This window comes from Oncorhynchus gorbuscha, linkage group LG06 (genome assembly GCF_021184085.1).
Source record: "Oncorhynchus gorbuscha isolate QuinsamMale2020 ecotype Even-year linkage group LG06, OgorEven_v1.0, whole genome shotgun sequence".
Taxonomy (NCBI): domain Eukaryota; kingdom Metazoa; phylum Chordata; class Actinopteri; order Salmoniformes; family Salmonidae; genus Oncorhynchus; species Oncorhynchus gorbuscha.
The window spans coordinates 78,270,673-78,289,285 of NC_060178.1; the positions used below are offsets into that span (position 1 = coordinate 78,270,673).

Consider the following 18,613-nt stretch of genomic DNA (forward strand, 5'->3'; position numbering starts at 1 on the left):
TGTTCCAGAGGCATGCACGTTTTTGACATTCATTGTGTTTGTACATTTCCTCAGACAATTGAGCAAGCGTAAAGAGTCAGCACTACTTGTTTCCACATATGAGTGAGGCAAGGGGGATGTTTTTGTGGACACAACTCATATACAGTATCAGGGTTGACCCCAGAATTGACCCCAACTCTGTACAGTATACCCCAGGAATAGCTAAGTCAGACTCCCCTTAGATATGTTGACATTACATGTTTTTCACTGACTCCTGCCTGCATCCCCCCCCCCCCACACACACACACCTATAATGAACCGCCTACACACTGTCCCCTTTGGAGCATTACATAAACACATGACAGATCCTGGAGTGAGGTGTGTTGATGCGGAAACAATGCGGTTGAACTTGTCAAAAAAAGTTTTCACGTCACTGATATGACAGCTTAAGGGATGTGACGACTAGATCTTGTCATAAAGTGTGTGATATCAGGGACAGTCCTGCAGAGGAATCACAAATACAACAATGATTACATTTCATCTTACACACGTTTTAGTACTCAATTACGCTTGGCAAAAGAAATGCCTCCAAAAATTAAGAGCCTTTTAAGGAAACCTTCCAAGTTGATATTTTCATACTGAATTTGGCTAAATGCTTTTATTTATTTCTACCCTTAGTAAACATCAGTTTGTCACTATTTCGTTATATATTTATTGATTTATGTACCACTTTGTTAAGATGTAACTATATAGTCCATGATATATTGTTGTTGTAAACAAGTCTGAATCATCGTTGCACAAATGCCTGAATAGGAACACTGTAGAAAAGCAGTAGAAAATGAGACCGATACATAAGAAGGAAGGAACCAATACAAAGTATTATACCTTGCTAAGAAATTTGTTCTGCTCATAACATTTTCATTTAGATTGTTTCTGGATGAAGGATTGCTTTTGTTCTGGTTCTTCTCTCATCTGCCATGTATGCAGTAAAACTTGTACAACCAGCTGTTCTGCCATCAAAAAGCTTTCCAGAATGATCTATCACAAAAGACAGACACCTGCCTGCATTTCCTGCCTCCTTCACATTACCTGTTCTATCACAAAGGTTTAGAATCATCACTGGCTTCTAATCTCCACACCAATAACCAAATGACTTGATCATCATTTGAATGTTACAGCTGTCGAGAGATTACTGGCCTCAGATTCCATCACAACATTTACACCTCAATACATCACTTTGCAGACAGTTCCATTTTTTTATACAACTTTTTTCTGTTGTTGACGGGCATAGTAATGCCCCGAAGACTTTACGGTTTAGACATATAGACAAAACATTGAAAGAATAACATCGTTCACAATTCTCCATGGCCCATAAAATAGGAAATTTCACCTTGATCAATTCAGAACATGAGAATAGAAATAATGATTTTAGTACTTACAGTGACTACTACTCAAATGCTAAGGTGTCCTGGTATTGGTCCATCAGTGGCTATGAAAGTTGTAGGATGGACAGTTTTACTTTTCCAAAGCTTTCAGAAATACTTAGATTTGTTGTGACCCGAATAACTCATCTTTCGTTTTGTATTTAGGGGCTTGCATAAGAAAAATTATTTCAGTCCCGATTTAAAAAATTAAAAACCATCCTCAATAATAAGACTTGGTCTGAGAAAGAGATCAAAGGTTTTTATGTTTGATCCCCATCTTTGATGCCACTAGGTCAATGTTTCCCCAAACGGTGGGTCGTGGACGATTCAGCTGATTCATTTTTTGGTCGCAGCCAGAACCGGTTACAAACAATTGTTCCCTTTACTTGGTTGGTCCAATTCCGCAAGCTTTAGATCAGTCACAACATAGAACAGTTTGTAAACTACTGGCTTATTTCATTAGGGCACAACGTGACATTTTTGTTTAACCGACACTTAATGGACAAGTCCAGCTGGTCTCTCCATTTTGGAACGTTTTCTTCCATTTCATGCATCACATGACCCAAGTGTCTCTTACAGTAGGTCCCCCAGCCCAGTAGCATCACATCTTCTCAGGCCAGAAGGATAGGCTTCTCCTCATCTTTCTTCCCCAGCAGTGTACACAACATGGAGGAGGAGAAGAAACAGAATTCAACAGCGAAGCTGAGCTCAAACAGCTCCAGGTTGACGCTCAGTATCCACTCAAACACGGCCGCTGAGTGCTTGTACATGTATTCCTCCTGTACAAACAAGATTGCATCTGTCGTGGTCAGAGGTCAAGGAGGGAGAACTGTAGTTGTTAATAGTAATCCTATGCATATGTTCAAAGGAACGTTGAAGATGTTCAAACATTACTCATCTGTAAACAGACAAAACACACAGATAGGCAACCTCACTGTCAATGTTCTGGACGGTATCTTGTTGTTATCAAATACCACTACTACCTAGAACGTCCTGTGCCTTTCTGGGCCTGTGAGCGTTTGCAAAGTTGAAGACGTATGGAAGAGGACACTCCCGTTCTTATATATTTACTCTTGCATTGTGTCGTCTCTAATTCTCCTGAGTGTATGCACACCCAGCAGAATTTAATAGGTTCAGGGGTTATACGGTCAGGGTTCAGGGGTAAGGCTTATAGTGTTCATCAGAGCAAGTGAAAGGATACAGCCAATAGTGACAATGATTTGGACCGCAGTAGACATGACCCGTGCTGGGTAGAGGAACCACTCCATCCGGGTCAGAACACACTTCCCTGTGAGCACCGTGAGGAGCAGGCTGTAGAAACAGATACACAGGAAGCTTACCGCAGCCCCCAGGTAATGGGCCAGTGTTAGGTACTCGGGCTGGAGGAGAGAGGACAGGTTACAGTTAGTATTAGGTACCTAGGATAGAGGAGAGGCTTAAGACAAGGTTCCATTTAACTATTCTAGCTGCAAATGGCAAAGCCAAAACACTTCTAAGAAACCATTATGCCACACAATACTCAATTCCTCAATACAATTCCTCAATGATGGATATGTTTGTGTTACAGAGAACATTCTAGGAACCTCTGCTGTCAAGCTCCTGCCTCTTCCTCTCTTTGGATTGGTGGATACATCTCGTTATTTTAATACTTTTTGGAATATTTGGTGAGAGGTGTTGATGTCAACCGCCTATATTCAATGGAAAGTGAGATGCTATGCTAGCCTAATGAATATGCATAGACTGTCCTGAATTTCAACAGGGACAACTCCGATAAGTGTTTTTTCTCAAAGTTGCTAGGATGTCACGTGCATCACACTTATACCAGTACACTAGTAACAACCTAAGCATAATGAAACTTGTATTAGATCAAATAAGCCTCACGTATGAAAATAGCAACACATTTTTATCTTGACTAAATTTGACACTCATTGCCACTATACAAAAACTCCTTACTTGCTTAATATACTGAACAAAAATATAAACGTAACATGTAAAGTGTTGGTCCAATGTTTTATGAGCTGAAATAAAAGAGCCCAGAAATGTTCCATATGCACAAAAAGCGTATTTCTTGCAAATTTGGACCACAACTTTCTTTATAACCCTGTTAGTGAGCATTTCTCCTTTGCCAAAATAATCAATCCACTTGACAGGTGTGGCATATCAAGAAGCTGATTAAACTGCATGATCATTACACAGATGCACCTTCTGCTGGGGTGGGTGCAATAAAAAGCCACTCTAAAATGTGCAGTTTTGTCACACAAGACAATACCACAGAAGTCTAAAGTTTTGAGGAAGCGTGTAATTGGCATGCTGACTGCAGGATTGTCCACCAGAGCTGTTGCCCGAGAATTGAATGTTCATTTTTCTATCATAAACCACTCCAACGTCATTTTAAAGAATTTGTCAGTACGTCCAACTGGCCTCACAACCACAGATCATGTGTAACCATGTCAGCCCAGAACCTCCACATCCGGCATCTTCACCTTCTGGATCGTCTGAGTGGATGCTGGGGCATATTTCTCTCTGTAATAAAGCCCTTTGTGGAGAAAAACTCATTCTGATTGGCTGGGCCTGGCTCCCAGGTGGGTGGCTCTATGCCCACCCATGGCTGCGCTCTTGCCCAGTCATGTGAAATCCATAGATTAGGGCCTAATGAATTTATTTAAATGTACTGATTTCCTTATATGAACTGTAACTCAGTAAAATACATTATTGCATGTTACGTTTATATTTTTGTTTAGTATAATTCATGATCTGCTTAATGTGGACAGATTTTGGGCAGAGTAAACCCTCTCGCTTTGCCTTTTCCTCTCTGTTCTGAATGTGTCTTTGTGGCAGCTCTAGAGACAAACGGAAACGTCGTACCGTTCAACTTAATAGGTGTATGTATGATTCCCGGTCGCTAACTAAGGCAGTACGACCTTAAGGGCACAGGTCACGACATCTCCCATTTTTTGACCTATACAGACTTTTGGTGTGTTCCTCTGCCCAGGTGTTGCTGATGCATGCCAGATCTTACAATGACTGGATAGTTATTTTAAGTATCAGCTAATCACATCCTAAATTCTAGCAATGGGCGGATTGGATTATGCTGAGCCGCAGGGCACACACCAGTCTATGGCCTGCAAAAGCGGAGAGGGAGGAGCTCCCTTCTCAGGAATCTATGCCACTCTGTCATGTTGTCAGCCAGGCAGCATGGTGTATCGTCCAGAAACATACATCTCCTCTTTTCCATAAAATATACAGTATGTTTGAATTTGGGCAGATTAAGCGTTTTTTCACTTTTGCATGTGAAAACACAGAATCCTACTCATTATTACTTCACTTTTGTTTTGAGTCAACTTCGCCTTGGGCTTTGAATGTGGCACCTGGCTCACACCTGGGAGTTAGCCCGGTTCCAAAAAGAATGGTGCAAAACACGCCTACCCGGGTGCCCGAGCCAGATTAATCGAATCCCCTCAAATCTGTCAGACGATGACACAGTCGATTACATGGCACACAGCCATTGGTTGATGCATGCAACGTCTGACCATGGGAACTGGCTGCATCACCGCTTGGTATGGCAAATGCACCTCCCTCGACCGCAAAGTGCTAGAGGGTGGCACTGGTGCCGACAGCCCAGTACATCATTGGGGCCGAACTCCCTGCCTTCCACAACCTCTATACTGTATCAGGCGGTGTCAGAGGAAAGCCCGAAAAATTGCCAAAGACTCCAACCACCCAGGGCATAGACTGTTCACTCTGCTACCGTCCGGCAAATGGTACCGGAGCAACGGCTCTCAGAACAATAGGCTCCAAGACAGCACTCACAAGACTATACACTCAGTGTCCAGTTTATTAGGTGTATCCATTTAGTACCGGGTCGGACCCCCTTTGCCCCCAGGACAGCCTGAATTATTTGGGGCATGGAAACGTTGCTCTGTTGGTATCAAGAGCCCTAACGAGTGCCAGAACAACATTCCCCACATCATTACACCACTGCCACCAGTCTATACCGTTGACACCTGGCAAGATGGGTCCACAGACTCATGCTGCTTACCCCAAATCCTGACTCTGCCATCAGCATGACGCAAAACATGAACTGGGATTTGTCGGACCAGGCAATGTTTTTCCACAATTGTCCAGTGTTGGTGTACCCACTGGAGCTTCTTCTGCGGTCTCTTCACACTTGCTCAATTGTCTGAGGAAATGTACAAACACAATTGGGGTGTTGACAGCTGATAGGAGTGGAATCTAGTGCGGTCGTCTGCTGCAATAGCCCATCCGTGACAAGGACCGATGAGTTGTGCTTTCCGAGATGCGGTTCTGTACACCACTGCTGTATTGCGCCGTTATTTGCCTGGTTATGACCCGCCTGTTAGCTTGAACGATTCTTGCCATTCTCCTTCGACCTCTTATCAACAAGCTCCTTTCGCCCACAGGACTGCCGGCGACTGGATGTTTTTCCATTTGTCCCACAGTTCTCTGTAAACCCTTGACACTGTCGTGCCTGAAAAGCCCAGAAGGCCAGCCGTTTCTGAGATACTGGAACCGGCGAGCCTGGCATTGACGATCATACCATGCTGAATGTCGCTTCGGTCACTCGTTTTGCCCATTCCAACATTCAATCAAACTGTAACTGAATGCCTCAATGTTTGTCTGCCTGATTTATATAGCATGCCACGTCGACGTGACTCACTGTCTGTAGGAGCAAACCATTTTTGTGAACAGGGTGGTGTACATATACACACACACACACTACCACTCTCACATAAAAACCCCACACATTCACATACACTACATATGCATATGTATACTCACTCACATACTCATTCCAACCACTACAATGAGCCCATCCTCCTATAGCTCCTCCCACCAGCCTCCATTGACAAACACACACACATACACACACTTTTGCACTAATCATGTGCTGCTGTACTCTGTTCTTTATTTTATTCTTATTATTATCATCTATCCTGATGACTAGTCACTTAGGATAGATGATAACTACATATCTACTTCAAATACCTCGTACCCCTGCAACTTGAACTGGTTTTGGTCCTCCCTGTATATAGCTCCATTATTATTATTTTTCTTCTCTGCATCGTTGTGTACAGTGTAGCCAGCCGCGCAGGCCTAAATCGCCTGTAAGTTACTTTGGATAAAAGTGTCTACTAAATGGCATATATTATATTTACTGTTTGTAATACATGAAGTACTAACATTGCAGTTCCCAGCCACGAAGGCCCCGACGGCTGCCACTCCACCAAACACCAGGGCGATTCTACTGAGCATGGAGTGGACACGGTTCCTCTCCAAGATGTGAGCATGGTGGAAGATACAGAACACCATAACTAAGGAGGAGAGAGTAAAAATATTGATATTATAATGCACCTATAACAGTATATTTGATCAAATGTTCATAAGATGTTTATTACATGTTTATACAATCGGTGCAACATCCCATCTGATCTAAAACCATGTGATTATATGATTATTATTCAATAACACAACAATGACAATCAACTCGTAATAACTTTTCTTTCTGGAAAAAAAAATGTATCTAGCAGGACAAGCAACACATTTGATATGAAATATGACTAGGGCCCTGTGCTTTGGTTAATCATGTCATATGACCTGGATTTGAACCTTCATTTTAAGCCTTTTCCAGAAACAAGAATTCAACAAAAAATATAAGCAATTGTCTGAGGATGGTGCTGGACCATCTGATATAAAAAAGAAAAGGGGACAGTTTGATGAAAAAGCTTTAAATAAAGGTTCAAATCCAGGTCATGTGACATGATTATCCAAAACACAGGGCCCTAAATATGATACACCAAACCCTTTTATATTTATTGTCATTTTTTGGTACTTTCACCACTTTTTCTCCTCAATTTTGTAGTATCCAATTGGTAGTTACAGTCTTGTCCCATCGCTGCAACTCCCGTACGGACTCGGAGAGGCGATGGTCGAGAGCCGCGTGTCCCTGACACACAACCCCGCCAAGCCACACGACTTCTTGACACACTGCCCGTTTAACCCGGTAGCCAGCCACATCAATGTGTCACAGAAAACACCGTACTCTTGGCGACCGTGTGCCACGGGAGTTGCTAGAGCGCGTTTGGAGAAGGACTTCCTGGCTGGCCAAACCCAACCCTAACCCGTATGACAACTCATGATTCTCCCATTACATTACAACATTATGAGCACATACTCGCACACTCTCATCTTTGTGTCAGTATAGACATCTGCATAGTGCATAGAGATCCAGGTTGACTTGTGTATGTATAGAGTGGGTAATCTGCACAGTCACAGAGGTAAGCTTACACAGAAATGAAGCAGCATTGATGGTGGCTGTGAACAAAGAGTTTTCTGGTGACCTTGTTCCACTCGTGCTGCAACAAGGCCAAAGCATGTGTAAGAAACAATTATTTCAAACAATACTGAAATTCCCCAGTGACAGAAAACATTCTAGGAATGTCTGTCAAAAAGCTGACTAAGTGTTCTGATGTGAATGGAACAGAGTTAAAGTTCAAATTCTAATTCAATGTTAAATTCAATTTAAATTGATAAACTTAAAAATTAAAGTCTGTTTCAAAAAATGTATTGTCAGTAAGTATTTGTATTAATTTTTTACTGTAATTTCAATTATTTTCTTCATTTTCTTCACTGAGATTAAATTCTGTTAATTGACCCCAGCCTTGGTATAGTGGTCTATGGTTACCTTATGGTGGGAACTTGACAACATGCCATAGTTGTATTGTTTCCGCAGGAGTTCCCGGGGGCCCTGAAGACAGAGGGGAAATAATCATGGTTACAGACCTTCCTATACAGTATGCAGTGGTTTTCACCCTTGGTCTTGGAGGGCTACAGGGTGTGCAGGCGTTTGTTCCAACCCAATAGCAGCAACACACCTGATTCAACTAATCAAGTTGATGATTAGTGCATTAATTTAATCAGGTGTGTTGGTGCTGGGATAAAACGAGGAGACTGGACACCCTGTCTATCTCCAGGACTTGTGTTGAACAATACTGCTTTATAAATATGCTTGTGTTACATTAAAGCAATGTATTTCATTGACATAGAATTGGCTGAGATAACCATTCACAATGGTCTGTAGGAATTCTCACAGACAGAGCACAACGTACCAGTTGTTGAGGGAACACACATGGTCATAGCTGTATGCCAGGCCATACCTGAAACAACAAAACAAACACACCCATTTGATATGATTGAAGTGCATAATTATCTATGTTAGGGCGTATGTTTTTTCAATGTATAATATTGTACTAATTATTTTATGAGCATAATTATTTAAAGCTCATAAAGCTCCGCCTTCTCAGTTCACTGGTCACGATGGCAACACCCACTCGTAGCACGTGCTCCAGCAGGTGTAAATGTGTCTAATAAGCTATAAGTTTGTTAATGAATATTTATATTTTGTGTTTTTAAGTTATCATTTCAGTTTTACTTGGTGTTATCACTGTTACACACATGATCTCACTGATCATCCCTAAAGCCAACACCTAATTTGGCAGCATTTCGTTCCAGTTCTCTGGTGCCTGTGACTGGAACAAATTGCAAAAATCGCTGAAGTTGGAGACTTTTATTTCCCTCACCAACTTCAAACATCTGCTATCTGAGCAGCTAACCGATCGCTGCAGCTGTACATAGTCTATCAGTAAATAGCCCACCCAATTTACCTACCTCATCCCCATATTGTTTTTATTTATTTATTTTTATGCTCTTTTGCACACCAGTATCTCTACCTGCACATGACCATCTGATCATTTATCACTCCAGTGTTAATCTGCAAAATTTTAATTATTCGCCTACCTCCTCATGCCTTTTGCACACAATGTATATAGACTCTTTTTTTCTACTGTGTTATTGACTTGTTAATTGTTTACTTCATGTGTAACTCTGTGTTGTTGTCTGTTCACACTGCTATGCTTTAACTTGGCCAGGTCGCAGTTGTAAATGAGAACTTCAACTAGCCTACCTGGTTAAATAAAGGTGAAATAAAAAATGTTTTTATTTTTATGAGCATTTATATTTTGTCAAACTTAAATAACCTGTTCCCTTTGGCCTTTATACACATTGCTTACAGTACATGTGGTGAATCGCTCTTTTAGGAAATAACTGTTTACCTAATTCTTTACCTAGTAACTAATTACCTGTTTTCTTATTGGCCAATGCATTAATTGTATGCTTTATATGCTTTATTGAAACAGAAAGTGACAGTCAGTTCTAGTGTGGTTGCTGATGGTGTTCAATGTGGTTTGACCTTTAAAGCTGCTAAATAGTTATCCGTCTCCATCTAGGCTTTGCGCCTACAGAAAAGTCATCCATCCACTTGTACTCACCCTCAACTTACAATATGTACTCACCCTCAATTTACAATATGATATACAGTACGCTCGCATAATAAAACACTGATAATCTTTAGAGGTACAATGGGTACAATGGGTAACCAGGAACTGATGAGTGTGACTAAGCAAGAGTACACAGTTGGAGGTCATTAGAATATTATTAGCATGAAGGTTAAATAAAATGTCTCACAATGTATGAATCAGTGAAACAATTGGTTTATATTTTGCACGTTGTGAGGTGGGGTGTAAGGTGGTGGCTCTGGCTCTACAGGTATCTTAAACGATAACTCAACCGAATAAAAATATTTAGTATCAGCATGGGACTTTCTTTCTGGAAAGTTTTGTTCAGGGTCGGCCCTAGCCACGAAGCGACATTTTATTTATTGAACCTTTATTTAACTAGGCAAGTCAGTTAAGAACTAATGCTAATTTACAATGATGGCCAACCAAAAGGCCTCCTGCGGTCATGGGGGATGGGCATAACATGGCAGCAGCACAACATGGTAGCAGTACAAAACAGGTTACTAACATTATTGGGCACAGACAACACCACAAAGGGCAAGACGGTAAAGACAACAATACATCACGCAAAGCTGCCACAACTGATCCAGAGGCGGCGCTCCTAGTGGCTGGGGACTTTAATGCAGGGAAACTTAAATCAAATCAAAATCAAATTTTATTTGTCACATACACATGGTTAGCAGATGTTAATGCGAGTGTAGCGAAATGCTTGTGCTTCTAGTTCCGACAATGCAGTGATAACCAACAAGTAATCTAACTAACAATTCCAAAACTGTCTTATACACAGTGTAAGGGGATAAGGAACATGTACATAAGGATATATGAATGAGTGAAGGTACAGAGCAGCATACAGTAGATGGTATCGAGTACAGTATATACATATGAGATGAGTGTGTAGACAAAGTAAACAAAGTGGCATAGTTAAAGTGGCTAGTGATACATGTGTTACATAAGGATGCAGTCGATGATGTAGAGTACAGTATATACATATGCATATGAGATGAATAATGTAGGGTAAGTAACATTATATAAGGTAGCATTGTTTAAAGTGGCTAGTGATATATTTACATCATTTCCCATCAATTCCCATTATTAAAATGGCTGGAGTTGGGTCAGTGTCAATGACAGTGTGTTGGCAGCAGCCACTCAATGTTAGTGGTGGCTGTTTATCAGTCTGATGGCCTTGAGATAGAAGCTGTTTTTCAGTCTCTCGGTCCCAGCTTTGATGCACCTGTACTGACCTCGCCTTCTGGATGATAGCGGGGTGAACAGGCAGTGGTTCGGGTGGTTGATGTCCTTGATGATCTTTATGGCCTTCCTGTAACAACGGGTGGTGTAGGTGTCCTGGAGGGCAGGTAGTTTGCCCCGGTGATGCGTTGTGCAGTCCTCACTACCCTCTGGAGAGCCTTACGGTTGAGGGCAGAGCAGTTGCCGTACCAGGCGGTGATACAGCCCGCCAGGATGCTCTCGATTGTGCATCTGTAGAAGTTTGTGAGTGCTTTTGGTGACAAGCCGAATTTCTTCAGCCTCCTGAGGTTGAATAGGCGCTGCTGCGCCTTCTTCACGACGCTGTCAGTGTGAGTGGACCAATTCAGTTTGTCTGTGATGTGTATGCCGAGGAACTTAAAACTAGCTACCCTCTCCACTACTGTTCCATCGATGTGGATAGGGGGGTGTTCCCTCTGCTGTTTCCTGAAGTCCACAATCATCTCCTTAGTTTTGTTGACGTTGAGTGTGAGGTTATTTTCCTGACACCACACTCCGAGGGCCCTCACCTCCTCCCTGTAGGCCGTCTCGTCGTTGTTGGTAATCAAGCCTACCACTGTTGTGTCATCCGCAAACTTGATGATTGAGTTGGAGGCGTGCGTGGCCACGCAGTCGTGGGTGAACAGGGAGTACAGGAGAGGGCTCAGAACGCACCCTTGTGGTGCCCCCGTGTTGAGGATCAGCGGGGAGGAGATGTTGTTGCCTACCCTCACCACCTGGGGGCGGCCCGTCAGGAAGTCCAGTACCCAGTTGCACAGGGCGGGGTCGAGACCCAGGATCTCGAGCTTGGAGGGTACTATGGTGTTGAATGCCGAGCTGTAGTCGATGAACAGCATTCTCACATAGGTATTCCTCTTGTCCAGGTGGGTTAGGGCAGTGTGCAGTGTGGTTGAGATTGCATCGTCTGTGGACCTATTTGGGCGGTAAGCAAATTGGAGTGGGTCTAGGGTGTCAGGAAGGGTGGAGGTGATATGGTCCTTGACTAGTCTCTCAAAGCACTTCATGATGACGGAAGTGAGTGCTACGGGGCGGTAGTCGTTTAGCTCAGTTACCTTAGCTTTCTTGGGAACAGGAACAATGGTGGCCCTCTTGAAGCATGTGGGAACAGCAGACTGGTATAGGGATTGATTGAATATGTCCGTAAACACACCGGCCAGCTGGTCTGCGCATGCTCTGAGGGCGCGGCTGGGGATACCGTCTGGGCCTGCAGCCTTGCGAGGGTTAACACGTTTAAATGTCTTACTCACCTCGGCTGCAGTGAAGGAGAGACCGTATGTTTCCGTTGCAGGCCGTGTCAGTGGCACTGTATTGTCCTCAAAGCGGGCAAAAAAGTTATTTAGTCTGCCTGGGAGCAAGACATCCTGGTCCGTGACCGGGCTGGATTTCATCTTGTAGTCCGTGATTGACTGTAGACCCTGCCACATGCCTCTTGTGTCTGAGCCATTGAATTGAGATTCCACTTTGTCTCTGTACTGACGCTTAGCTTGTTTAATAGCCTTGCGGAGGGAATAGCTGCACTGTTTGTATTCCGTCATGTTGCCAGACACCTTGCCCTGATTAAAAGCAGTGGTTCGCGCTTTCAGTTTCACGCGAATGCTGCCATCAATCCACGGTTTCTGGTTAGGGAATGTTTTTATCGTTGCTATGGGAACGACATCTTCGACGCACGTTCTAATGAACTCGCACACCGAATCAGCGTATTCGTCAATATTCCCATCTGACGCAATACGAAACATGTCCCAGTCCACGTGATGGAAGCAGTCTTGGAGTGTAGAGTCAGCTTGGTCTGACCAGCGTTGGACAGACCTCAGCGTGGGAGCCTCTTGTTTTAATTTCTGCCTGTAGGCAGGGATCAGCTAAATGGAGTCGTGGTCAGCTTTTCCGAAAGGGGGGCGGGGCAGGGCCTTATATGCGTCGCGGAAGTTAGAGTAACAATGATCCAAGGTTTTACCACCCCTGGTTGCGCAATCGATATGCTGATAAAATTTAGAGAGTCTTGTTTTCAGATTGGCTTTGTTAAAATCCCCAGCTACAATGAATGCAGCCTCCGGATAAATGTTTTCCAGTTTGCAAAGAGTTAAATAAAGTTCGTTCAGAGCCATCGATGTGTCTGCTTGGGGGGGGGATATATACGGCTGTGATTATAATCGAAGAGAATTCTCTTGGAAGATAATGCGGTCTACATTTGATTGTGAGGAATTCTAAATCAGGTGAACAGAAGGATTTAAGTTCCTGTATGTTTCCTTCATCACATCATGTCCCGTTAGTCATGAGGCATACGCCCCCGCCACTCTTCTTACCAGAGAGATGTTTGTTTCTGTCGGCGCGATGCGTGGAGAAACCCGTTGGCTGCACCACCCTGGATAGCGTCTTCCCAGTAAGCCATGTTTTACCCAAATCAGTTTTACCCAATTTCTATCAGCATGTTAAATGTGCAACCAGAGGGAAAAAAAACTCTAAACCACCTTTACTCCACACTCACACGTACAAAGCTCTCCCTTGCCCTCCATTTAGCAAATCTGACCATAATTCTATCCTCCTGATTCCAAGCAAAAATTAAAGCAGGAAGCACCAGTGACTCGGTCAGATGAAGCAGATGCTAAACAACAGGACTGTTTTACTATCACAGACTGGAATATGTTCCGGGATTCTTCCGATGGCATAGGAGTACACCACATCAGTCACTGGCTTCATCAATAAGTGCATTGATGACGTAGTCCCCACAGTAACTGTACATATGATTCCAAGAACACAGGATGAGATGTTACTATCCTTTGTGCAAGCACTTCCAAGAGTTAATGAACAGTGAGCGTGGTGAAATTTGGGGAGCGCATCGTCAGTAGTGTACCTTTGGTTCCTAGGGTGTTTCGGCCTTTCACACTATACACCCTCCTCAAAGGCGGCCAGCGACAGGGTGATCAATCCTACGCTTGCGTCCCATTCCCAATTAGTCATAGGAGTTGCCTTGTTGTTGATAGCAAACATCCCATGGGACTATGCATGGCAGGGGCGTCCTCCTCCCTGAGTCAATCATTGTTGACCGCATACCTCCTGGCCCTCTCACTTCGGGGCCCAGCTGGGGTCTTTCCTCTTCATCCAGAGCCACTGACTGCTGCCTTCTGCCGCCTCTGATACAGCTTTGATTGCCGAACGCTGGCTCTGGCCCTTAATTCCCAGGTCTCTAAGCAGTCTGGTTGTAGATGTTGCCACAAAACCTCTGCAGCCCACCTCCACTGGTCGGACTTCTGTGTTCCAGCCATGATGCCGTGCTTCGGCAGCTAGATCAGCATAGCGCAGATGTTTTCGCTCATAAGCCTCATCTACTGAGTTTTCCCAGGGTACTGTGAGCTCAATGATGAAGACCTTATTGAGTGAACGGGACCAGAGCACCATGTCAGGTCTTAGGGTGGTGGTTGCGATCTCCGGAGGAAACACAAGTTGCCGGCCAATGTCAGCTAGCATTTTCCAGTCGCGGGCCAAGCGCAGCTGGTCTCGCTCTAATGGTGTAGAGCCATACTCCAACCAGAAGCCATGGATTACAGGCAACATTCGCACTGAGCTAAAGGGTAGAGCTGCCGCTTTCAAGGTGCAGGACTCTAACCCGGAAGCTTATAAGAAATCCTGCTTTGCCCTCCGACGAACCATCAAAAATGGCAAAGCGTCAAAACAGGGCTAAAATTGAATCGTACTACACCGGCTCCGACTCTCGTCTTATGTGGCAGGACTTACAAACTATTACAGACTACAAAGGGAAGCACAGCCGTGAGCTGCCCAATGACACGAGCCTACCAGACGAGCTAAATCACTTCTATGCTTGCTTCGGGGCAAGCAACACTAATGCATGCCTGAGAGCATCAGCTGTTCCGGACAAATGTGTGATCATGCTCTACGTAGCCGATGTGAGTAAGACCTTTAAACAGGTCAACATTCACAAGGCCGTGGGGCCAGACGGATTACCAGGACGTGTGCTCCGGGCATGTGCTGACCAACTGGCAGGTGTCTTCACTGACATTTTCAACATGTCCCTGTGCCCAAGAACACTAAGGCAACCTGCATTTTTTATTTTATTTTATTTATTCACTTTCACTTTATTTAACCAGTTAGGCTAGTTGAGAACAAGTTCTCATTTGCAACTGCGACCTAGCCAAGATAAAGCATAGCAGTGTGAGCAGACAACACAGAGTTACACATGGAGTAAACAATTAACAAGTCAATAACACAATAGGGAAAAAAAGGGGGAGTCTATATACATTGTGTGCAAAAGGCATGAGGTAGGCGAATAATTACAATTTTGCAGATTAACACTGGAGTGATAAATGATCAGATGGTCATGTACAGGTAGAGATATTGGTGTACAAAAGAGCAGAAAAGTAAATAAATAAAAACAGTATGGGGATGAGGTAGGTAAAAATGGGTGGGCTATTTGCCGATAGACTATGTACAGCTGCAGTGATCGGTTAGCTGCTCAGATAGCAGATGTTTGAAGTTGGTGAGGGAGACAAAGTCTCCAACTTCAGCAATTTTTTGCAATTCGTTCCAGTCACAGGCAGCAGAGAATTGGAACGAAAGGCGGCCAAATGAGGTGTTGGCTTTAGGGATGATCAGTGAGATACACCTGCTGGAGCGCGTGCTACGGATGGGTGTTGCCATCGTGACCAGTGAACTGAGATAAGGCGGAGCTTTACCTAGCATGGACTTGTAGATGACCTGGAGCCAGTGGGTCTGGCGACGAATATGTAGCGAGGGCCAGCTGACTAGAGCGTACAAGTCGCAGTGGTGGGTGGTATAAGGTGCTTTAGTGACAAAACGGATGGCACTGTGATAAACTGCATCCAGTTTGCTGAGTAGAGTATTGGAAGCAATTTTGTAGATGACATCGCCGAAGTCGAGGATCGGTAGGATAGTCAGTTTTACTAGGGTAAGTTTGGCGGCGTGAGTGAAGGAGGCTTTGTTGCGGAATAGAAAGCCGACCCTTGATTTGATTTTCGATTGGAGATGTTTGATATGAGTCTGGAAGGAGAGTTTACAGTCTAGCCAGACACGTAGGTACTTATAGATGTCCACATATTCAAGGTTGGAACCATCCAGGTTGGTGATGCTGGTCAGGCGTGCGGGTGCAGGCAGCGAACGGTTGAAAAGCATGCATTTGGGTTTACTAGCGTTTAAGAGCAGTTGGAGGCCACGGAAGGAGTGTTGTATGACATTGAAGCTCGTTTGGAGGTTAGATAGCACAGTGTCCAAGGACGGGCTGAAAGTATATAGAATGGTGTCGTCTGCGTAGAGGTGGATCAGGGAATCGCCCGCAGCAAGAGCAACATCATTGATATATACAGAAAAAAAAGAGTCGGCCCGAGGATTGAACCCTGTGGCACCCCCATAGAGACTTCCAGAGGACCGGACAGCATGCCCTCCAATTTGACACACTGAACTCTGTCTGCAAAGTAATTGGTGAACCAGGCAAGGCAGTCATCCGGGACTACAGACCCGTAGCACTCATGTCTGTAGCCATGAGGTGCTTTGAAAGGCTAGTAATGGCTCACAACAACACCATTATCTCAGAAACCCTAGACCCACTCCAATTTGCATACCGCCCAAACAGATCCACAGATGATGCAATCTCTATTGCACTCCACATTGCCCTTTCCCAACTGGGCAAAAGGAACACCTATGCGAGAATGCTATTCATTGACTACAGCTCAGCATTCAACACCATAGTATCCTCAGAGCTCATCACTAAGCTAAGGATCCTGGGACTAAACACCTCCCTCTGCAACTGGATCCTGGACTTCCTGATGGGCCGCCCCCAGCTGGTAAGGGTAGGTATCAACACATCTGCCACGCTGATCCTTAACACTGGGGCCCCTCAGGGATGTGTACTTAGTCCCCTCCTGTACTCCCTGTTCACCCACGACAAGACTAAGGAGCTGATTGTGGACTACAGGAAAAGGCGGGCCGAACAGGCCCCCATTAACATCGACGGGGCTGTAGTGGAGCGGGTAGAGAGTTTCAAGTTCCTTGGTGTCCACATCACCAACGAACTATCATGGTCCAAACATACCAAGACAGTCATGAAGAGGGCACAACAAAACCCTTTCCCCCTCAGGAGACTGAAAAGATTTGGCATGGGTCCCCAGATCCTCAAAAAGGTTCTACAGCTGCACCATCGAGAGCATCCTGACCGCTTGCATCACCGCCTGGTATGGCAACTGCTCGGCATCTGACCCTAAGGCAAAGGGTAGTGCAAACGGCCCAGTACATCACTGGGGCCAAGCTTCCTGCCATCAAGGACCTATATAATAGGTGGTGTCAGAGGAAAGCCCATAACATTGTCAGAGACTCCAGTCACCCAAGTTATAGACTGTTTTCTCTGCCTCTGCATGGCAAGCGGTGCCAGAGCACCAAGTCTAGGACCAAGAGGCTCCTCAAGACCTTCTACCCCCAAGCCATAAGACTGCTGAACAATTAATCAAATCGCCACCAGACAATTTACATTGACCCTCCCCCTCCCTTTTGTACACTGCTGCTACTCGCTGTTTGTTTGTTACCTATGCATAGTTACTTCACCCCCACCTACATGTACAGATTACCTCAACTAACCTGTCCCCCACACACTGACTCACTACCTGTGCCCCTTGTTTATAGCCTCGTTATTGTTATTCTTATTGTGTTACTTTTTTATTATTACTTTTTATTTTAGTCTACTTGGTAAATATTTTCTTAACTCTTCTTGAACTGTACTGTTGGTTAAGGGCTAAAGTCTGCACTTGTTGTATTCGGCGCATGTGACAAATAAAGTTTGTCTTGATTTGATATACAGTCCATGTCACCTGTTTCCTCCCCTTCATCTACACTGATTGAAGTGGATTTAACAAGTGACATCAATAAAGGATCATAGCTCTCACCTGAATTCACCTGGTAAGTCTATGTCATGGAAAGAGTTCCTCATGTTTTGTACACTCAGTGTAACGTAACATACTAATTTGATTGTCCCGGATTTACATTTACTAAATTACATCTAGTCTATGAGACCAGGCTGAAGAGAAATCGAAGTCAATAAACTCAAGAACATGTTATTATTATCTTATAAAACATTAGAAGAAAATATAAATATAACTTACGTCACCCATGTGCCAATGAGAGACACCAAGGAGAGGGAGATGGGGAGTAGACTCCAGAGGACCATGTCTTGGTAGTTTAGTGAGAGCAGCAGCAGAAGTACAGTAGTGACGACCTGGGTCCAGACACGGTCTGTCTTTCTGGCACTTTGAAGATTTCTTCCTCTAGATTCCCCCACAGCAGAGTCAGTCACCCATAAACCTGACGCCTCATCGTAACTGTAGAATCCCAATAAGTATGTCCTGTTACCAAACTAGATCATTCAAGTATATCCAGCAGATTGACGTAGTACCAGTTTGTCTGTGTACCTTCCACCACCCAGGCAACATTCCTGCCATTTGAGAGCAGCAGAGGAAACTAAAGTTCTAACCAATATTGCCACTCCTTTTGGAAGGGAGTACCACCTTGTCCTGTCAGAGGACAGACATGAGGAAACATGGGGTGGGCCCTCTCGAC

At 44.2% G+C, this 18,613-nt stretch overlaps 1 protein-coding gene across 2 annotated transcripts in view; it reads right to left on the reverse strand.

Annotated features, from left to right (window-relative positions):
* Nucleotides 1-509: 509 nt before the first annotated feature.
* The window catches only part of LOC124038370 (transmembrane protein 150A-like), a 31,337-nt gene continuing 13,233 nt past the window's right edge, over nucleotides 510-18,613 (reverse strand). For both annotated transcript variants that reach the window (XM_046354178.1, XM_046354177.1), the window contains exons 2-8: nucleotides 18,160-18,375; nucleotides 8,531-8,578; nucleotides 8,107-8,169; nucleotides 7,710-7,777; nucleotides 6,606-6,736; nucleotides 2,605-2,782; nucleotides 510-2,202 (exon numbers count right to left, since the gene is read on the reverse strand). In XM_046354178.1, coding sequence (XP_046210134.1) covers nucleotides 2,015-2,202; nucleotides 2,605-2,782; nucleotides 6,606-6,736; nucleotides 7,710-7,777; nucleotides 8,107-8,169; nucleotides 8,531-8,578; nucleotides 18,160-18,375 — 892 coding nt within the window. In that variant the 3' untranslated portion in view covers nucleotides 510-2,014. The remainder of the gene's footprint in view (nucleotides 2,203-2,604; nucleotides 2,783-6,605; nucleotides 6,737-7,709; nucleotides 7,778-8,106; nucleotides 8,170-8,530; nucleotides 8,579-18,159; nucleotides 18,376-18,613) is intronic.